We start from the raw sequence: 21,731 nt of genomic DNA, 5'->3' as shown, positions 1-21,731 counted from the left end.
TTTTGTCAGTCAGTGAGAATCACTGAACTTGTCTCTTCTTAGCTGTGTAATAATTGAGGCTTTTTAGTAGATTTTTCAGTAAAATTCTGACTACTCAGATCATCTGCATCTTAAAAACTTTAAAACCTGGGGCAGAGGGATAAAGTTTTAAAGGCATATTGTGTGTTTAGCTTTTTTCTTTTTATTTTAAAGACACCAGTGAAGAAACCAGGTGATGGAAGAAAAGTAACCTTCTTTGAGCCAGGCTCTGAAGAGACTTCAACTAGTAAGTAACCTAACTGAAAGAAGCACAGCCCTGTTGGGGGGTGTGTGTATGTGTAAGATATGGTTCTCAGTCCCTTCAGTAGTGTCACGTGGCAATAAGCAGAGGTGTACAAGAATTAATGTTCAGGACTGAGCTTGGTTCTGATCCAGGGACCAGTCTCGTTCAACCAACGGCAGGAGTTAAGTGGGGGAAATTTCTGTGTAGGGAAAAAGGTAAGGGGAGGAGGTGAGATCAGCTTCTGGCTCAGAAAAGCGTTTGGCAGAAGCTGGAGTTGAATTATTTATTCAATAAGCAAACTCTGTCTTGATGCTGAATCTCTGACCCACCAAAGGCAAATCAAGCTCACTAAGTCTGTTAGTGTTTCAAAAGTAATCAGAAACACATTGTTTTTTTCAGAAGTGGCTTTTGATGCTTTATCTTTGCCCTTGTGTGCCTGCAGAAGGCCTCGCAGAACTGTCTAGCATATGGTTAGTGTGTACCTCTCTTGTCTCAGGTAATAAAGAAGATGAGTTTAGGATGCCTTATCTCAGCCATCAGCAGCTTCCTGCTGGAATTCTTCCCATGGTCCCTGAGGTCGCACAAGCTGTAGGAGCCAATCAAGGACACCACACCAAAGAGTTCAACAGGGCAGCCCCAAATCCTGCCAAGGCCACAGTAACAGCCATGATTGCTAGAGAGCTGTTGTATGGTGGCACTTCTCCTACTGCTGAGACCATACTAAAGAACAACAACTCATCAGGCCATGTACCCCACGGACCACTTACTCGGCCCTCTGAGCAGCTGGACTATCTTTCTAATGTTCAAGGAATCCAGGTAAGTGCTTGGCTTTGCAAGATTTCTTCCAAAGCTACCCAAATTGGTCCAACCTGTTGCTTGTTCTAAAGCTTTTTAGTTCTGCTGGTGGCTGACATATTCTGAAGGCTGCCTGTTAAGCTGAAATTCATATAAATGATTTATTTATGAAATGTACTGAATTTTACAGCTTTTTTATGTAGTTTTCAATGTGCATTTCCTCAGCCTTAATTCAGTGCTATTCTGAAGTCTTGGAAGAATAAAACCAAAACTAGTATTTTGTGATTGTCATGATGTAGGAACAACATAGTATGAACTTGAACGTGGCTGATCTGAAATCGGGTTTGTTTTGAACAATCCTTCTTACATTAACATTTGCTGTAAGCAGTACATTTTCTTCTGTTTGGTCCTTTTAATCAGAATTGCATGTAAGTTCCTATATTGATATGTTAAAGGAGCTCAGTGGATTAAAAAGTGTGGGAAGGAAACCTTTAAATGGCTCTAATAAGAAAAAAGGTGCCAGTAACAATTATTATTAAGTAGCCACTTCTAATCAGACTTGCAGAGCTCTCATGATTTCTAAAAAACATTGCAGGTGAAGACAAACTTCAAAGTTTAGGCTGGCAGAATGATTAGAACTAAGGTTCAGCTTCATATATGGGTAATAATCTGTAGCAGTTGTGATATATTTTCTGTACATAGTTAACTTAAAAGAGCTAAATCTTTCTCTTTTCTTCAGGTTGAATATAAAGACTTTCCAAAAAATAACAAGAATGAGTTTGTATCTCTTATAAACTGTTCCTCTCAGCCACCACTGATCAGCCATGGGATTGGAAAGGATGTAGAGTCTTGCCACGATATGGTATGGTGAATATTGCTGAAATGCCTTTTCTTTGCCCTTCAGTGTGAACTGAGGGATGCAAAAGATAGACTAAGGTTTCATATTACTGCTGCACAGCAGTGAATTAAACACTGTACAATTCCCTGGCTAATTTTTGTCTAATATTTCACAGGTTGCTGAAACAACTGATTAACAGTATCTGAATTGAATCTCTGATTAACAGTATCTGAATTGAATCTAAATAACCTTTGAAATGCTTAACACATGCTCACAATTTTTATCTACTAAAATTGCATTTTCTTTATCTTGATATTATTTGCATGAGCACATGTTAAAGAAAACGTATGGAAAGGAATCTTTAAAATACAAGACCTTATCAGATTTTCTGTGACAGAATGGGCTGATATTTCACTGGGCACTGTAACACCCGGGTTCACATTACCAGACTTTCTGAGAGAATCCAAAATGGAAGAAATGCAGTTCCCCATTAGATAGCAGGAGATGCTCTACATCTGTTAAGCCTCCTTTGTAACAGTAGCAGGTTCTTTTATTTCCATACCCAGGGGTGCCCTGACTACTGACTGTGGACTAAACAGTTTCCAATATGTAAATGCATAGGAGAACCTGGGTTTGCTGACTTTATACTAAAACCATTTGCAGCCATTTTCTAATAGCTATAATTTGGTACAGATTTCTTTCATCTTTGTCACTTAATGTTGACATTTTCCCACCCATCTCTACATCAGACTGTAAAGAGCTCCTGAAAGTGTGAGAACTGCCTTTGTTCAGACACTCAGCATTTTGCTAATGCCCATGCCATAATGCATCAGGCATATTCTGAAAAGGGAAACCTGAAAATGATCAGAAAAAAGGTGACAAAACTTTTCAGTTCTCAGAGGAGGTGACTTACTTTTGCAGTAGCCACATCACATTGACTCTGTTTCAAAGTCCCATGTGCCCTATCAGTTTTGTAGTTTTGATTCTCGTGTAACTTCTTCTGCAAAGAACTTTTTGATTCTGTGTATTTTAATGTCCTTTATCTTAAGCTCTGTACAGTTTTTGAGCCATTACTAAGTTAGCATCTTTTTCCTTGATATTAATAGTACTTAATTTATGATGTTAATAGTAATTATGTATAAATAATAGTAATTAATTTTCCCCATTGCTAAAACAAACACAAAGGAATGCCCTAGCCGCAGCACCATTTGATTGTTTAATGTAGCCAGATGAAACTACACCATTGCATTTTTGTCCAGCGTAATTACGCATCTTAGGAAATACATTACTAAAATCAGTGTATTTACTTTAAGTGAGCCCTGGTCCTTTCACTGTGTTAACAGAAAGGGCTCAGGTTGCATTACTGAGTGCTCTCTCTTTTCTTTAGGCTGCACTGAATATTTTAAAATTGCTGTCTGAGTTGGACCAACAAACCACAGAGATGCCAAGGACGGGAAATGGACCAATGTCTGTGTGAGTGTGACCCATTGACTTTCCCTTGCGTTAACAGAAGCCTCTAACCCCGTGATGTTCTAGAAACAAATAAAATGTGAGGGTTTTTTTTTCCTTTGACAGAAAAGTTAAAATGCCAAAGCCTGTTACCTTCTTCAGAAGGATCAGAGGGTAGGTTTTGTGATCAAGCTTGTTGTTTTTTACCTGTCAAATGCAAATTACTAAGCAGGAGCAAGTGGTTAAAATGTGATGGCTGTGACAGAGCAATTCTGACTGTGATGCCTCTGCTTCAACTATTCATTTACATGTATTTGTAAACAGTGCGACTCCTCAGTGTGTTTAAGTGATACAGCTGCTCTTTCTAGAAATCTGTACACAACATATAAACAATCTATAGTAGGTTTCACAGCTTGTTTTCAGCAGACACGTGGAGGGGTTGCAAATTACTCCCTTTGACCATGGGGAAAGAAAAAGCTTAACCTCCCATTTAGATAACAAACTTTCAAATTAAGTGGAATTAACAAAGTGCTGATTGATTACAAAAGGGAAGTTACCTGGAAACAAATTGTGAGATGCCTCTCAAATTCTTTGTATATGATTTAGAAGCACCTTATTCATGGCAATAGTGCTTTATCTCCTAAGTAACAGGTGTTTTCTCATTTCTAGATGTGTGAAACAAGAAATGGAAAGTGATCCTCTTCTCAAACCGGCTAACTCAAACACTTTGGGACAAACACTGGACAGCACTGCCTAAAAATGGCTTTTGACTGGACCCAAACCTGAAAGCACCAGAGAAAATCAAATGCTTCCTATTAATGTAACCTGTTTTAGAGTGCTACAGTCCTCACAACCTACTGTAGTGTCTAAATCATAACCGTTGCTTTTTCTTCAAACAGTGATAAATTTTTAGTTTCATTATGTTGTTTTGATTGAAATGACACTATAAATTTTTCATTTAAAAGTTTCTTAATTGTATCTAGAACAATAGCACAGTTTAGAAACTTTGTCTTCTGAGACTGACATGTTATCTGTGAACTAACTTGGGAAGATCATATCCATGTATGTGGTTATTTTGTTTTTATTGAAATAGCGAAGTTTCACTGGAAACAAATTGTGTGCCCACCATTTTAAAAAGTCCAGGATTTTCGCATTTAGCTTAATTATTCAACGGTTGAATGAATTAAAACACATTAGGAATTTTAAACTTTGATCATTTTTGGTTAATTTCTAGTTTTCTTGAGTGGGGGGGGGGGGGTCGGGGAACCTGAATGCAACGTGACTTTAAATGATCTCTGATCTGTGTTTTAAGGATTGTGTGTATAGATGGCGCACAGCTCACTGCATTACAGGATATGATCTCAGTGTAGTGCATATAAAACCGCAGATTGATTTTCCTTGAGTGCTTTATACTGTTTAATTACATCTCCATGTAGGGCTGAAAAAAATTACCTATGTTTATATATAAACTGTGTTGCTTTTGATGTTGTGTTATTGCGCACCAAACTGTGCGCAATAAAGTTTTTGCATATGGTCCAGGTAAAGCACGATAGCCTTGCAAGTTAAGTACTGCTTCAGTTCATTGTTTACGCTGGAATTTTTTCTCCCCATGGAATGTAAGTAAAACGTAGTGTTTGTCACCAATAAATGGTAATACTAAATTTTTTTTTTGGTTAATTTATTCTTGTATGCCACTACAGGGGCTGCTTTTTTATAGGATTTGTAATGCTTGTGATATAGTACGGGCAGTATTGTAAAGCTATGGAGTAACTGTATAATGGGTATCAATTACATATAAATAACTACTATTTAGTAATGTGGAGGATGTGAAAACCTGGCAAGGTCAAGGAAATTCAAAAGTAACGTGGGTACGTTTTGTTACTTGTGCCACAGTGTGTTAGTGCAACTGTATTAATGGAAGCTTAAACTAAAGTTACGATTATGACAAGAAACCTGGCACAACAGGTTGGTATGATTTCAAAGTTTAAGTCTCTACTTTTAAGTTTCCTTGTTTGCTTGTAATTTGAGTCACAACCTTGCCTTGCACCTAGTAATTTTTGGAGGGTAGTACTTTCAAAACAGAACTTTCCCTCTAGCAACAGAAACCGGCACCATAGACTTGACACATGACAGTGTATCATTTGGATGTGAACTAGGTTCCCTGTGTGCTTAACTGGTAACATACAGCAGCACCTGTAAACACCTGTCTGCAGTGGGTGTGGTAGTGCCTGTCACAGAAGGCAGTTACTGCACATGCTGTGTCTCAATGCTGAATGTCTCTGCTATTTTATTTGCATTATCGAAAGCAGTTGGGCCACATTAACTGCATACCAAATTTTATTGAATCAGGTTGGTTTTGATCATTATAAGCAGAAAAAGACTCAACATTGTAAAGGTTTTGGGTTCTTTGGTTTTGTTTCATTTTGTTTTTTTCCTTTTTTACATTTGTAGAACTAAAATGCTGTACATTTAAAAATTAAAAGAAACTTGCTAGGCTGAGGCTTTGTATTGCAAATTCTTACAACTTACCAAACTATTTACCAAAATAATTTATACTGGAAAACAGGTACCACATGGATAGCAATGTAAATGGTCTCCTTACCTTTACCTGCTGCTACTTAAGTTTCCTCTCTGAATGGAACTTGAGCCTATTCTTCTGACTGTTTTGCAGCACTCATTTCTTGAGAATGCTGTTTCATATGATCCTGAATTAAGGTACTTTGCTCTGTAGATCCCTCTGTTTCAATACTCTTACATGCATCTGTCATCTTAGAGGTGCTTCATCAGAGAATATTCTTTTGTCATAGGCCTTGTAACCACAGCTGCATTATGGAAGACTTAAGGTCACTGTGTGGATTCTAGGTAAGCCGAAGGGAGTTCTAGATAAAATGTGTTATTTCTACAGCATCACAGCCACTTTCTTTTTCTGTTGTCTGCTTTGTGCTTGATGCAGTAAAGGCTAGGAAGATTATGGTACAATATGTAATCCCCTGAAGGCTTTATATGACACTTTACTTCAACAGATACCAAAATGTTCTACAAAGAATACAAATACGAGAAACCTGAGGTGAAGGTGCAGTTCTCTGACTGCAGCAGTCCAGCCAGCTAGCAGCGATTCCTGAGGAGGCAGGTCACTGAGGGATGGAAGATGTGATGTGGCAGAATGAGACACTGAATTTCACTGCATTTCACTCTTGTTCATAGAATCACAGAATGGTTTGGGCTGGATAGGACCTTAAGATCATCTAGTTCCAGCCCCCTTGCCATGTGCAGGGATGCCTCACACTAGACCACGTCACTCCAGGCTCTGTCCATCCTGGCCTTAAACACTGCCAGGGATTGAGCATTTACCACTTATTTGGGCAACCCATTCCAGTGCCTCACCACCCTCACAGTTAAAGAACTTCCTTACATATAACTTGAAAGGTTCATTTGGACCTTTCTTAATGCCTGCCCATCCTACTTCCCTATGTGGAGAATACAGGCTTAAAGGAAGTAGCTGAGGAGTTTGGAAACCAGATTCTGGAAATAATGACATCCATTTTCCAGCAGCAGCTTGTAAGTAAGATCAGCAGAGACCTGACAGTGTAAGTAATACATTTTCCTCCACCAAAGAAAATGTCCTGTCTGCCTGTACTCCTTCAAATGTCTAGACTTTGACAGACTCCAGTCTTCATGTTAATCTTCTGGTACTGGAAAGAAAGCACTTATGACTGTTCTCTCAGATTTCAAAGCCTTAAGGCAACCTCTAATTCTGTCAGGTTTTGCACTGCTTTCCTTCAAGCCTTTTCTTATTTGCCCAATTACACAGCTGCATGTAATTGTCAGAAGAGTAATGCCATGCCACTGTTCTTTGAAGAGGTGCAGGCAAATATTGGGCTGTAATGCCCTGTATAAGAACCTGAAGAGTGGCTTTGTAGATGGTGCTGCAAATGAAGTCTGTTCCAGTGCTCTGTTACTGAGTTTGAAGACTCCTGCTCAAGTCTCCTATCTGAAGTAACATGCTGCACTCTGAAGCTGGTGTACCAGAAGGAAGGTAGTCCATGTTCATCCAGGGATTTTGGAATATCATCTTTCTTGAACGGGTCAGTTTGCTGTCCTTGAGGCAAACAACTGCATCACATGAAAGTTAAAGGGGAATAATGAAAATTGGTCCAGGAATTTTTTTTAAAGCAGAGTATTTTATTCATTAGTGGAAGTCCTGACTCCCCAGAGGAAGAAACATGACTCTTCATGATCCATCATTCTTGGTTTCAGGATGGAGATCTTGCAGAAAAGAAGGATTTCTCCAAAATTTATTTTGGGGAATGCTGACCTTAGCATAGCTAAAACGTGCCTCAAGAATGTGAATTAGCCTGGATTCACTGTGATACCCATTTGTTCCATAATATATTAAAACACATTCCTGTAATGTTTTGTTGGTTTTGTTTAGGATATAGACAGCTGGTATTTCCTTAGGATAAGTCCTACTTGAATGGATTCAACTAGGGAGTCTGGAACCAGCAGAGGAGTTATTTGTGTTGTCAGTTCTCTGGCCAAATTTTAGTAACATAAAATGTAGCTGTACGTGGAGTTCTGCTGCAATTACTGCATTACTGAAGGATGAAACAAAAATTTCTGTTTTAACCCACTGATCAAAGTTAAAAATTGTTTTATTCTGTCATAATGTATGAAGACAAATGGTGGAGGTTCCAAAAGTGCTTAACTGCAGAAGTGAGAGGGTGTGTAAACCACTTCACTGATCATCTTTCGTGAGGCAACCACATAATTGTTTGCTCTTTTATTTTGAAGGTCTGCAGACAGAAACCAACAGAGTTAAGTGTGAGTTGATATAATACCTTCCTTAAGGGCTTCTATATTTACGTGATTTTATTTAGACTACTTGTTTAAGTTCAGACAAAGGAATGCTGCTTCAGAGGTGGTTACAAATCTGAAAGTACTCAAGTTCATCTCTGTGGCTGTGACATCCCGTATTGCTTCCCTTTAACTGCCAAATGGATATGTACACTTACTTAAAAATCAGGAACTTCTGAGCAAGAACTGAACACCCCATGGAAAGAGGCTGGGGAAAAATAAGTTGTTGGAGCCAATTAAAATCCCTAGGGTATTCATTTAACCTCTGGGTTAGAACTGAGTAAAAGCATACAGATGGTCAATAATACCTAACCAAGAGTGTATTCTATTCTCCAATATAATTCTTTTGTTATACCACTGGCAGTATCCTAATGCAAAAAAAAAAAAAAAAATTTGATTAGCAATGAAAAAATTACGGTGCTTTTAACCTTCAGTCTTTCTCCGACTTCCAATCTCACAGTGTTTTTGGCATCCCTCTAATAGGGGATGTTGTAGATTTTAAGTGTCCCATGTTAATGATGCAGAAAATATTCTTCACAGGGCATGCTCTCAATGCTTTCATCCTCTGCTACCATTCTTTCATTTATCTTTATTATTTCCAATCAGAAGATAGTCTTTAATGTTTAAATGCCTCTTTTTTTTCCCCTGTCCCCCTCAGAAGGGAGATTAGTGCCCCCAAAGAAGGCAATCCCAACCCTGTGTTAAGGGACAAAACCTCTGATGTGTTTTACGTCAAAGCCCAAATGCAAAATCTGTTTGGGGACAGGAGACACTAATTCCTTGTCCCTATTTTATTTTGGGTGCAGTCTCCCAGACTGCTGTTCTCCCATTTTAAAGCCACTACCAGGCACATCACAGCAGGCATATGTATTGTCTGGTTGCTAAGCATTGCTTTCATAGTTGTTTTCACACAGCACTTTGGTTTTAACATTTAGCTCTTGCCTAGAAAAAACAACTGGGAAGGGAAAGCATCACTGGAAAATATAAATCCATCAGTAGTTTGCCATAAACAAAATTCAGTGTAACTGTCCTACAAACTGCCACTGCATTCGCGTAAGTTTGTGAATTCCCTTTAAAGCTTGTTAAGTAGGTAGAGAAGAAGCTTATTAAAATGTTGAGCCACCAAGTTATTTTAATTAATAAAGTGGATAAAAACTTGAAGAAAATGTGCTACTTCAAACTCACAAAGGCTAATTGCATTTAAATAATTGTCTCTTTAAGCATTCTAGCAATAACTCTGTTGTGCTTTCTCTTGTACTGTACTGACTTCAAAGCTAAGTGGTGTTTTCAGTGAGTGTTTTAACTTCTTGTATTTCCATCTGCTAAAGCACTGATGTAGAAATTACAGCTGATTTTGTTTAAAAGAGAAAAAAGGTTATTTAAGAGCTTTTTCTGTCTAACCCCTCCCCATTCTGCTGGTCCATTATTGTATGCAGACAGGGAAGATGTACCTAGATTAAAGTGATACTTGAACTGGGTCAAATGCAGATGTCTTGTCATTCATCAGTCAGCTAGATATGACTATTGGTTTTAGTGGCCTTCTGCCACATGCTGAATGTGGTGTTTGTGTTTAGTCTGGACATTAAACAAAGCTAGTCCCCCTTCAAAAAAGCACATGACCAGTGTTCAAACTGTTATATTGTGCGCAGGCTTGCACATATTGCATCTCCACACACTTAAGCCCACAGTCCTCTGGTCCACCCAGTAAGGGAATGGACCAAAAGTGTTTCCAAATTCCTTGTAAATGCTGACATTACTTCCCAGTTTCTTGTCTACCAGTATTTTTTGTTGGCCTTTTCTTTTGAAAAACTGTTTTAGCCTTTAGCTGTGTGGCATGTTCACTCCTCCATTTCTACTACTGGTTTTACTTTATGGAGGCTTTCTCTCTTCCCCTCCTCTTCTCTCCATGAACTCCTACTGTTACTAGAAGACTAACATCTGTTAAAGCAGGCTTTAAGATGATCTGATTTGTGATGGGCAGATTCCTGCACCTGTGAGGTGTATGAAGTATCTTTCCTCTCCCTAGAGAGAAACACGTTTCGACAGAATGTTCTATGAGGTGTTCTTCCAAACTCAGGAAACAGAGCAAGCTGTACCCGCCATCATGGCTGTGTGAAGTTCTGTGCTCCTCACCCGAGTACCCTGGAGTGTTATCCTCAGTGCAAAAAAACGTTGAAAGACAGCTCCAAGTACTGCTCTGTGAACAGGATAGCTTCTTAGATGTGTTCTCTTCATCTTGAGCTGCTTACCTTGACACACTCTGATCCCAAGAAGCCACTAGCAAGGCATGTGGTGCCTTTCTGATCATAGCTAGTAACACACTGTTCAGATGAACTAAACTGCTGTTTACCTCTGGAACCAAAGTGTTTCCATCTGTTTTAAACTGAAAAGTCTTGTGTTTTGAGTTCTTGCATGTGTTCTTTCAACATGCTGCAGTTGAAACTTGTCCCATGTAAATGAACTAAAACCACTTGGTTATTTTTGCAAGATAAAGAAGGATATAAACATTTCTAAAGTAACTTTTAAGTAGTACCCTATTAGTCTACCATTTCTTTTGTCTTTTGCACCATCTCTTTCTGACAGAGCAGTGTCTTTCATCAATGCCTATGTAAAATTCATTTGCTAATAATCAGAGAGTAATCTGTAAACCACCAAAGCTCTTCTCCCTCCAAAAATGTTTTCTGTAGAGTCTAGCCAATAATTTTGCAAGATCTTACTGGTGTCATGCAGCATCAGAAAATTCTGTATCCTTAGTACCCAGCTGTTAACAAGGCAGTTGCTTGTCCAACAGGCATTTATTGTTTCCACATTTAAATAGTTTATCTGAGCTTAGAAATACCGTTAGAACATTTTGAATAAGGCTAAACCTGAGCAGATGCATAAAAATGAGCAAAGGACCTGGTCCTGCAAGGTATAGTGCTCTGCACTGACCCTGACTCAGTGCAGTGTCCTAGGGAAGACTTGTGTTCATGAAAAAATGAATGTTGAGATCTCTTCATAAGAGTGCATTGTATCTCTTGTGATCCACAGCTACTGACCTCTAAACCTGCTGCTTCAAACTGGCCCGAAGTTTCTGCTACAGTCATGCTGCAGCTGTGATCCATTTCTGTCATTTCTGGATGGCCACCCTTGACAGTCTGGAGAAAGAAAGAAAAAAAAACCCACATAATTTATGTGCAAATAAGCCTATTAAACTGGTAAATCTGAATACATCTCCCTGTTGGGTCTCTTGCTGAAACTCAGCTGGGTCATTCACAGCCTTCATTTGTTTCCAGTTGCAGCTGCAGGCTAGAAAAATTCTGGCTCCACAACCAACTATGGCAGTTTCTTTCTTACTGTCCTTTAATCCATTCTGTAAATTTTGTATTTGGAATTTTTCATATTCCAGAGGACCAGTGTGTGTGATTTGGCACATGCTCACACTTTTTTTTTAATGCCCTGTCAGTGCACTATTTTATTTTAATTACCGTAATACTCCACAGTGAAGCTGCTGACCCAACAATTCAAAGAGAACTTTTCATGGCTTCTTGATGCATAGCTTTCTTTTTTGTTATTATTGTTATTATATTACAAAACTTTATGCTAGAGAATTACAATCTGTATTAGAATTTTCCTGAGTATTGGAGACATCAGGTACTGGGATTTCAGTTCAGGTTATTATGTTGGGAAGTCAGAGGTTGCATCCCAATTAAAATTTGGCTTTCTGCAATATTCAGTTCTGATAGGAAAGAAAAACCCTGAACGTAATAATGTAGCAGTTGGATGCTGGCATGTGAAATATTTAGTCATCCCATAAGATTAACAAGGTCTTGTTTAGCAATTCAGAAACATTTCTTCTTTCATCAGGTTTCCCCTTCATAGAGAAAAGAATGATTCTGTTCTAGCACTGAGTGTTGGCATTTGGACGAAGCTGAAAACGTGTCCCTGTGAAGGCTGGCATATACTACAACAGCATTCTTCAGAAGTTGTGATACTTTTAAAAACATGTACGTGACTGAACTGCCTTTCAGCCTTTTTCCTTGGCTTTAGCCACGCATGTAAGGTTAGGAAAAGCGTGTGACTCCTACAAACACACACAGGGACACAAGACAGGAGAGGTCCAGCCCCAATTGCTGGTGCCTGCAGCTGGTGGGAATAACCACACTGTGCAAGAAAATCACACAGCTATCCTGCAGCAAAAAGTCCTGCTAATCGGCTGTGAAGTGAAGCTTGCATCGGCTGGCTGCCCTGGCCAGCAATGACACACAGAAGAGGTCCCTCTGAAGTAAGTAACAAGGAGAACTGGGACTTGTGTATGTCCTGACTTTGCTGCCTCTTGAGGAAATTCCTGTCTTCAATGAGTCTTGCTACAACGAGCCCTGACTGAAGAACTCATCTAGCTAAAGAGATTTTCAACATTTTCTGACAAGGAGAATAAAACCCACTGAAGTCAAGTAAATTTGATACTAAGCTCTGCTGCAGCTGTTTAACATCCCAGACCTTCCCATTTCTCCTTCCTTGCCAAACAAGGCAAGGCAAATCACATTCACAGTTCCTCTTGAACATGTGACATGGGTTTGCAGTGTAACAAGATTAGTTTTCCCTGTAATCCTCTTAAAATGTCTTTCATGATTGTCTTTTCATCTTTTGCTGTTCTGAAACTTGGATTAATGGGATTGAGATTTATTCCACAGGTCCTGTTTGATAAACTGCTTTCAAGAATTAGTTGCCTACAAACATGTTTAATTTGGTAAAAGCATTTTAATGGGTAGCTGAATTATGCAGTGTTACACCAAACATACTCTAAGGCCTATATATGTACTTGCAGTATTTATGTCTGTAGACACTATTAGGGAGGTGAATTAAACAAGATAGGCTTACTCATTTCAGAGTGTCTAAAATACCTCACGTGGCTTCTCTTGGCAGATTTGCAGAGCCTCAGCTGCATGCTTGCAAACTAGCCAACAAATTGACCGTGTGCCTTTTCTTGCTCTCACCATGTTTCAAGCACCATCCTTGACCTACCCCTTCCATTGGTCCCACAGGATGTATTCACCTTGCAATCAGCTTGATCTGGTCCCCTTGTCACTGAATCCTTGTTTAGTTAGTAGAAGCTTGATACCAAAGGAACAGCTGGTTTGCTGGAGCACTGAGGTGACAAATCCCACATCCCATTTCATGCAACGCTGAGTGAGCGAGTGAGCAACTGAATTGCTACGCCTGGTGCCTTAGCATAACCAGTATGTATTTTACAAACAGAAAAAAACTAAAGCATGGAGCAATTACATGATGTTGAGCTAGTCTACACCAGAGCTGCTTACTGCATAACTCAGGGTTGTTGCAACTCCTGTGTTTAGCCCAAAAGACCACCCTGCTGATGTAAAACTAGTATATGGCTTCCCCTGCCTGTCCTCCTGCCTCTTACAACTGACTCCATTTCAACCCCATCTCTTTAGTTAAGTCTTATCTAGTGACAAGACCTCCTACCTTCCGCAGGAGGTGCGGGAGGGGGGCCCATGGCTGGAGAATATTTCTGAATCACAGTGGCACCCTCTACTATGCAGCGACCTCTGGTGAAGGATAAACACTGTGCTTGGCTGACCTTCACGCCCCATTTCCGAGGTGAATTTACAGCTATAAAACCGCAGCATGCAGCAGTGCTTGGGTTACAAGCCAGGCTGTTCTCATTCAAGATACATCCTTTGCTGTCTGTTCCATTCTTCGCATTACTCTGTAGCAACCTATTTAACACAACCTAAATTGCCTGTCTATGGCCACTAAAAGCAAGATAACTGCTGCTGTGCTGTGTTCCCCAGACTGCAGTGGGCATCCCCTAAGTGACATGAACCTGAGTGGAACCACTCACACATCAGCAGGAGCCTGAGCTGAGAGAGGAGCAGTGGTGTAAACTGGCAGTCCTTCAGTTACCTGTTTGGGAGCTCCTGCTCTGGAATAAGGTTGGATCACGGGCCTGATGTTGCCTTAGTGACTTAGACAAGTCACTAAACATCTCTGAAGCTGGATTTTTTATTTTCTGAGAGAAAAATAAAAATAAAATTAACTTCCAAAGCTACACTCGCTCATCCCAGCAAAGCACATTACATGTACTGATGCCACAAGCCTGGGTGCACTCAGCACCGGTTTGTCTCCAGGCACTCATGCAGTGTGACACCCTGTGCGTACTGGCGCCTGTACTGGGCAAAGGCTTCCCTGCAGTGCTGGTGACATCTGGGTGGGAGGCTGCAGCCAGAGGGTCCAACTCGAAGCGCAGGGAGAGGCACATGGCTGCACTCACCTGCCTTCACCCTGTCACCAAGATCTGGGAAATAAACTGTCTAATGAGACAGGTTAGAAAGCTGACATTATTATGGTATTGGGTGCATGGGGGATCACTCCACCTACCATGCACACCCAGAACAGACATTTTGCATCTTATATACCTTTATTATATACATATTAATCATAATTCCAAAAAAATGCCCACCCAATTCTTGTTCTTCATTGCATATGGTAACTTTGGTAGGTAAGGCCATAGCGTAGGCCCTGTGAATTTGAGGAGTGGTCTCTGGGAGTCATTTGCTGAGAAATACCCCTACTCATTTTACCCTTTAATGGAATTCTGTTAGTTATGGACACTGTAAGTCCTGCCAATTAACTACAATTACAAACGGGCTAGTTTATGAGAAGCTCCTTTAGCTGTTTCCTTTTGCAGCTGTTTACCTCTTTCTTGGGCCTGATGGAAGGCCCACATCAATTCTAAAGAAGACATGTGGTCATCTCACTGCACGTCTTATCCTGTAGCCTCGTCTGTACCTCTATACACAATGAAACACTTGTTTAATCCGGCATCAGGCCCTCTCCTCACACAAAGCGCGGGCACGACCGGGGGCGGGCTGCAGGCTCGACCCGCGCGCACCGCCATGAGGCGAGCGGAGCCAGGGCGCAGCGGCGCGGCCGACAAGGCCCCGCGCTCGTCCTGCCCTTCGCCGCGAAATGGCGGCAGCGGCCGCCCCCTCTGCTGAGAGCACCCCAGGACCCCACCACCAGCTCCGAGCCTGACGGAGCGGGCAGCGGACGGCTCTGCCCACGGCTCCCCGGAGGAGCAGAACCCTCCACCACAAGGTCAGAAAGGTAAGGGGCAAAACACAGAGGACCCCGAGAGCAGCCCGAGCGGTACCGCCCAACATGGCGCCGGAGCCCGCCCTTCTGCCTCGAGGCGGGCGGGGCCGGGGCGGGCCCCGAGGACCCTATAAAGTGCCTCTCGCGGAGCTTGCCGCCCTCTTGCTTCGGCGTGGCTGAGGTATGTAGGGTTGCGGGTGGGTTCCGGGCGAGCTCGGAGGGCTGGTGGGTTCGGGCCTTTGCTCTTCGCGCCCTCCTCGTAGCTCTTCTTGCCTGAGCGGGCTTCTGGCGGCCGCCGGTCTCATCTCCCTGCCCGCCCGCTGAGGGAGCGGTGAGGCCTAGTGGCATGGCCGCCTCCTCCTGCTCAGCCCCGGGCCCCCGTCCCCAAGGCCTCTGCTCCGCGCTCCTGCGGCTCTTCCGGGTAAGCGGTCGCCCGGCCGCCTCTCGCGGGGAGGTCTTGGTTGTTGCCCTGGCCCTGCCAGGGGAGGCGGGATCGCGGCGCGGGCCGGGGGCTCGGTGGTGACGGGCTTTTCCCGTCAGAGCGGCAGTGTTGTCTTCTCACCGCTAAAGCCAGGTCGTGTCTGATGCACCAGTGGGAAGCACCGCTGTGTTCCAGGCACTTGCGAGACTCGGTGCTTACGGTTCCCTTTGGTTTCTCTCGCAGAGCCTCCCGGAGATCTGATGCCGCAGGGTCAGGCGTGCGAGAAGAGCAGTTCCCTGGTTTGCTCTGCCATGCGTGAGCCTCTGGCAGGGGGGAATGGTAAGTCCTTAAAGTAACTGTGCCTCACTGGCTTAAAAATAAGTATTTCGTAAATTTTTTTTTTTTTTTTTTTTTTTTCGAAAGTTAACGAGCTGTTTCTGCAGTGCTTTGTGAGGTTGGCGTCCTTGTCCTTGGGGACGTTTAATCCCTGGGCCTGTTTAGTCTAGAGGGGGTCTCGTTAACGCATATGAGTATGTCAAAGATGGGTGCCACGAGGATGGTGCCAGACTCCTTTCAGTGCTGTCCAGCAACAGGACAAGGAGCAGTGGCGATAAGCTAAAACATGAGAAGTTTAAACCATAAAATGAGGACCAGCTTTTTTACTTTGAGAGTGGCAGAGCACTGGAACAGGCTGCCCAGGGAGGTTGTGGAGTTACCGTTTTGGGAGACATTCAAAACCCACCTGCACGTGTTCCTGTGTAACCTGCTCTAGGTGGCTCTTCCTTGGCAGGGGGATTGGACTAGATGATGTCTAGAGTCCCTTCCAGCCTTAATAATAACATGATTCTGTTAATAGATGTGTAGGTGTGACAACTAGCATATGTTCTGTAGAGATAAGAGCATTTCTTCCTGCAGAAGCTTTGCCACTAGGCCTTTTTTGCGTTGTCTCATTCCTGTTATGTGCAAGGTAGCAGGTCAAGAAGTCCACAGTCTGGGAAGTTGAGTGCTCAGTGCCCTGGGGACCAGGCCATGCTGGAGACAGGTGCTCTGCTGCAGCCCTGGCATGGGGCAGAGCTGGGCTGCTTGCAGTGGGCCCTTGGAGGAGGGGCTGCTTCTGCAGTTTTCCTGCCCTGCCCCTTGCTGGAAGTAGCGTTCACTGCATGGCCTGTGCTGTTTGTGACCGAGCTGACCTACCTTTACATTAGAAGGTGGACGCCTCACGTGGCCATAAAGGCTGGGCTTGCAGGAGTGTGTCATCTCTTTCCTGTCTCCTGCTTTTCTGTTAAATCTGTCTTGTACTCTGCTGCTGAAGCTCCATACATCAGTGTGTTTTCTCTGGATTTTTGTAGTATTTCCATCCAATGTGCCTGTTAAACATGCCAATCATCCAGCTCTTTTTTGGGGAAGATTTGTATGAATTCACTCAGTGCCCATGAGTCTGCTGGGAGAGGTGGGAGTGTGGCACGTCTGCTGTGGGTGTGCAGCCACCTAACCCCATGGGACTGCTGGTGTAAATGATGACTAAATTTTTTCCCCATCAGAGCGACAGTGTTGATTTCTTGCTGTTCCAAGCCAGATCATGTCTGATGCACCAGTGGGGAAGTGTTGCTGTGTTCCACACCCCTGGTATGGCCTGGTGCTAACTGTTCCTTTTGGTTTTATTTATAGGGTGCTGCAAAGGCTCTGGACTGTTGAGCCTCTGGGAGATGAGATGTGGTGGCTGTAGCTGTTAGTGATCAGTTGTGTGATGAGGGCAGTGGCCTGGTTTACTCCAACATGCTGAATCTGCAGCAAGTAAGAATGGTAAGTCTTTGGAGTAGTAACTGATCACTGGTTTAAATTGAATAAAACAGAAAAATGAAAGATGGGGATATACCTTTCTGAAAGGGAGTTGCTCAGCACTCAGTGGTCACCATATATGTGCATGGCTTTGCCACTTCCTCTGCCATAAGTTAACTCTCTCCCTGCAGATCTGCCACAGGAGGTGGGAGTGTGGCACGTCTGCTGTGCGTGTGCAGCCACCTAACCCCATGGGACTGCTGGTGTAAATGATGACTAATTTTTTTCCCCATCAGAGCGACAGTGTTGATTTCTTGCTGTTCCAAGCCAGATCATGTCTGATGCACCAGTGGGGAAGTGTTGCTGTGTCCCACACGCCTGGTATGGCCTGGTGCTAACTGTTCCTTTTGGTTTTATTTATAGGGTGCTGCAAAGGCTCTGGACTGTTGAGCCTCTGGGAGATGAGATGTGGTGGCTGTAGCTGGTAGTGATCAGTTGTGTGATGAGGGCAGTTGCCTGGTTTGCTCCACCATGTCTGAACCTCTAGCAAGTAAGGTTGGTAAGTCTTTGGAGTAACTGTTGGTTAAATTAAATTTAAATAAAGTGATAAAGGCAGGGGGAGATACACCTTTCTGCAAGGGAGTTGCTTCAATTTTTTCGCTAGAGACTTGGCTGATGTGTAAATTTGAGCATTAGCCTAGATGTTGTAGAAGTAAAAGCACGGGTTTCCCTCAGGTAGAAGCATTGCAATTGGGTCCTTTGTGCCTCGTGTTGCTCCTGTTCTGCCTGCCCAAAGTGGCAGGTGTGGCTAGTGAACAGGAATCTGCAAGCTGCATCAGTGCAGGCTGAGCTGGAGCAGGATGGTGGTTTACAGGTCTGTGCCATTGTCACTGATGCAGTCTGTTCAGAAAGCTCATTTTAAGAACACTGCATGGAGACCTGTGGGTGATTGCTGCTCAGAGCAGCTGCCCCAGTAAGGGGGAGGAAGCAGTCCTGGCTGAAGCGTGTTCCTTTGGAAGAGAAATGCTGTTGAGCCTTTTTTGCTGTTTTCCATGCTGGTCAACTTGAGGGGGTGTGAGGGGATTGCATATGTTCAGCACTCGGTGGCCATACATATGCATAACATTGTTACTTCCTCTGCCATAAGTTAACTCCCTCCCTGCAGATCTGCCACAGGAGGTGGGAGTGTGGCACATCTGCTGTGGGTGTGCAGCCACCTAACCCCATGGGACTGCTGGTGTAAATGATGACTGAATTTTTTCCCCATCAGAGCGACAGTGTTGATTTCTTGCTGTTCCAAGCCAGATCATGTCTGATGCACCAGTGGGGAAGTGTTGCTGTGTTCCACACCCCTGGTATGGCCTGGTGCTAACTGTTCCTTTTGGTTTTATTTACAGGGTGCTGCGAAGGCTCCGGGCTGTTGAGCCTCTGGGAGATGAGATGTGGTGGCTGTAGCTGGTAGTGATCAGTTGTGTGATGAGGGCAGTGGCCTGGTTTACTCCAACATGCTGAATCTGTAGCAAGTAAGAATGGTAGGTCTTTAGAGTAGTAACTGATCACTGGTTTAAATTGAATAAAAAAAAAAATGAAAGATGGGGATATACCTTTCTGAAAGGGAGTTGCTCAGCACTCAGTGGTCACCATATATGTGCGTGGCTTTGCCACTTCCTCTGCCATAAGTTAACTCCCTCCCTGCAGATCTGCCACAGGAGGTGGGAGTGTGCACAGCTGCTGTGGGTGTGCGGCCACCTAACCCCATGGGACTGCTGGTGTAAATGATGACTAATTTTTTTCCCCATCAGAGCGACAGTGTTGATTTCTTGATGTTCCAAGCCAGATCATGTCTGATGCACCAGTGGGGAAGTGTTGCTGTGTGCATGTTGCAGTATGGCCTGGTATTAACTGTTCCTTTTGGTTTTATTTATAGGGTGCTGCAAAGGCTCTGGGCTGTTGAGCCTCTGGGAGACAAGATGTGGTGGCTGTAGCTGTGAGTGATCAGTTGTGTGATGAGGTCAGTGGCTTGGTTTGCTTGACCACATGTGGCGCTGAATCAGGGGAGATTGAATGGTAAGTCTTTGATCACCTGGTTTAAGTAAAGGGAAGGGGTTGCACCTTTCTGCAAGGGAGTTGCTTTGCAGTGCTTTGGCAGGTTTGTGTCCCTGGAGATGTGACAGAGGTGTAGAGTGACACAGTGTTGCTGGAGGGTCCCTTTTAAAGTATCAGGACGGACGTGGGTATCAGTCCCTGTTGAAAAACTCCAGTTGCCTTTTGCCATCTTTCCTGTAAGGATTATAATACTGTGTCCCTTGTTCAGGACATGAAAACTTTTCACAATGTAATTGATTGCCTTTTAATGTTTGGCTGAAGAGCATCTGTTATAATGACTTAAAGGGATTTTTTTAACCCACCAGATTGGCAATGCTGATGCATCTTCTGTTTTAGCCAGATTGATTGACGCCATAGATGCAGGATGCTTCAGTTCCTCGTGGGTGTATATTAAGGCTACTTGCCCTTGCACCTCTATTGCAGGGAAATACATTCCATGCTTAGAGGGTCGGGAGCACTGGAGGGTGCTGTCTGCACATACAGTAACACTGATTGTATAATGCTATCTGACATGTGTAAAAGAGGATAAGTAAAATAATTCTTTCAAAAGATCTTAATAGCAGAGAGCTCTGAAGGACTTCAGTTTAAGGGCACAGCTTTTTTGCCCCATTTAAGCAGTGTTTAAACGAGGTGCTTCTTACAGAGAGCCAGGGAGCTTTTCTTGATACTTTCCCCCTGCCTCCTCCAGTAGAAGATTCTCAATGCCCTGCAGAAAGTGGATGAAAATCAGCTTCCAGCAGTGTGTATATTTGCAGGAGGAGGATTGCCTTAGGTGTTTTTGTTTTTTGTTATGATTGTGACATCTGAAAGCTCAAGTGTTGGATTGGTATTTCACTAATGCTCTAGAAAAATGTGCTTAATGGAACTTCTTTGGATAAGCAGCTGTTGTCACTGGCTTCATTTAATTACAACCTTGCATTGCTGTTTAGGTGCCTCTTGTTCAGCTATTGTATATCAATGTCTTTTTGGTAGCTTCTGTCTATGGAGAGTATAAATGTGACCTCCTTATGGTACCATTGAGTTCAGAAGTTGTAGGGCAAAAGTGGTCTGTGTCAGGTTGTGAAGCTGGTAGAGCTGACAAGATACGGTATTCTGGTGTTCTCTGCTCAGCTCTCCCAGATTTTTATCAAGTACTGGAATAGCTCCTGCAGCTTTAAGTATGTCCTATTTGGGGTGCCTGGCAGAGAAGTTTCTGCTGTTTGCAGAGGAACCCTTGCTGTATAGTTTTGTGGGGCTAGTTGAAAGCTGTATGTTTACTGTTTGCAGTAGAGTGGACTGACAAATGTTGGCTGTTTTCTTGACAGGTTGAGATTTTTCAGAAGTTGTCCTGGGACCTGCTGTGATTTCAGTGCACTAGCAGAAAGCTGTCTTCTGCTAATGATGTCCCTCTCCATGCTGCTGCCTGTGATCACTTGTCCAAGCTACAGCATTCACATCACCCTGCCAGCAGCTCTGGTCTTTTCTCAGACCTAGCAGGAGTGATAAATTGGTGTCCTGCCAACTTACAGACAGAGGGTGTTACATTTTTCTTTCCCTTGGTATGAGGCATTTAACTGTCATGGATTCTGGAACTAGCTGTATGTTTAATGTAATTGGATGCTTTTGTCTCTGAGGGCTGCATTCTAAGGGCTGACAGCTAATGCTGCCCTACCACAACCATTAGAAGTAAGGAAGCTTTTCCTCAGAGCCGTTGTCAAGTTGGGGAGGATGGACTGCTGTGTAAGGAGGGTGGGATTCAAGTCTTGGCTCTCCTGTCATCCTGGAAACTTTAGTGATGTATCATTGTCAGTCTGTAAAGTGGGTAAGTGGATGCTGCAGCACAGTGTCATTTCTGTACTGTTTAGAGCCTGTTTTTAATAAAATCTGAGTATTAGATGAATTTGGCTGGTGACTGAAATTCTCTTCACATGCCTTTAACAGCCAGTTTCTGGATCTCCTAACTGGTTTTGGGAGTTGGATGGCAAGAATGCTGCTTTGTAATCATTGCTTACATAGAGGTGTCTGCTGCCTCAAGCTAGGAGACCTTGGGACCTCATGGTCATAGCTTCACATACCCTGAAGTACAAGCGCTAGCTAAGCTGAAGACTTGTGGCTGCTGCTGTGCTGCAGGAAGCAACATGAGGGTACAG

At 43.1% G+C, this 21,731-nt stretch overlaps 1 protein-coding gene, 1 long non-coding RNA gene and 4 other non-coding genes across 16 annotated transcripts in view; all 6 read left to right on the top strand.

Moving 5' to 3' along the window:
* The window catches only part of STAU1 (staufen double-stranded RNA binding protein 1), a 32,014-nt gene extending 26,171 nt beyond the window's left edge, over positions 1–5,843 (top strand). For 6 of the 10 annotated variants that reach the window (XM_062642209.1, XM_062642208.1, XM_062642207.1 and 3 more), the window contains 6 exons: positions 193–265; positions 759–1,078; positions 1,797–1,919; positions 3,283–3,368; positions 3,471–3,518; positions 4,014–5,843. In XM_062642209.1, coding sequence (XP_062498193.1) covers positions 193–265; positions 759–1,078; positions 1,797–1,919; positions 3,283–3,368; positions 3,471–3,518; positions 4,014–4,101 — 738 coding nt within the window. In that variant the 3' untranslated portion in view covers positions 4,102–5,843. The remainder of the gene's footprint in view (positions 1–192; positions 266–758; positions 1,079–1,796; positions 1,920–3,282; positions 3,369–3,470; positions 3,519–4,013) is intronic. The other 4 variants (XM_062642211.1, XM_062642210.1, XM_062642206.1 and 1 more) reach the window with 1 other exon arrangement.
* Positions 5,844–15,349: 9,506 nt separating this feature from the next.
* LOC134175850 (uncharacterized) lies at positions 15,350–21,483 on the top strand. 2 transcript variants are annotated; one of them, XR_009969165.1, is made up of 6 exons: positions 15,350–15,477; positions 15,961–16,056; positions 17,920–18,068; positions 18,906–19,028; positions 19,424–19,563; positions 20,907–21,483. It is a non-coding gene; the product is annotated as an uncharacterized LOC134175850 (long non-coding RNA). The 2 variants fall into 2 exon arrangements; XR_009969164.1 differs by lacking the exons at positions 17,920–18,068; positions 18,906–19,028 and having other exon boundaries at positions 15,354–15,477.
* Positions 17,222–17,313, top strand: LOC134175928 (small nucleolar SNORD12/SNORD106). The gene has a single exon (XR_009969202.1). It is a non-coding gene; the product is annotated as a small nucleolar SNORD12/SNORD106 (small nucleolar RNA).
* On the top strand, positions 17,756–17,847 carry LOC134175929 (small nucleolar SNORD12/SNORD106). The gene has a single exon (XR_009969203.1). It is a non-coding gene; the product is annotated as a small nucleolar SNORD12/SNORD106 (small nucleolar RNA).
* Positions 18,730–18,821, top strand: LOC134175930 (small nucleolar SNORD12/SNORD106). Its single transcript, XR_009969204.1, has one exon. It is a non-coding gene; the product is annotated as a small nucleolar SNORD12/SNORD106 (small nucleolar RNA).
* On the top strand, positions 19,262–19,353 carry LOC134175927 (small nucleolar SNORD12/SNORD106). Its single transcript, XR_009969201.1, has one exon. It is a non-coding gene; the product is annotated as a small nucleolar SNORD12/SNORD106 (small nucleolar RNA).
* Positions 21,484–21,731: the final 248 nt, after the last annotated feature.

The sequence above is a fragment of the Pezoporus occidentalis genome, unplaced genomic scaffold (assembly GCF_034315485.1).
Source record: "Pezoporus occidentalis ecotype Australia unplaced genomic scaffold, CSIRO_AGI_Poc_V1 ctg70, whole genome shotgun sequence".
Classification (NCBI taxonomy): Eukaryota; Metazoa; Chordata; class Aves; order Psittaciformes; family Psittacidae; genus Pezoporus; species Pezoporus occidentalis.
The sequence above is the reverse complement of the archived record's forward strand: the minus strand, read 5'-3'. Positions and strand labels throughout refer to the sequence as shown.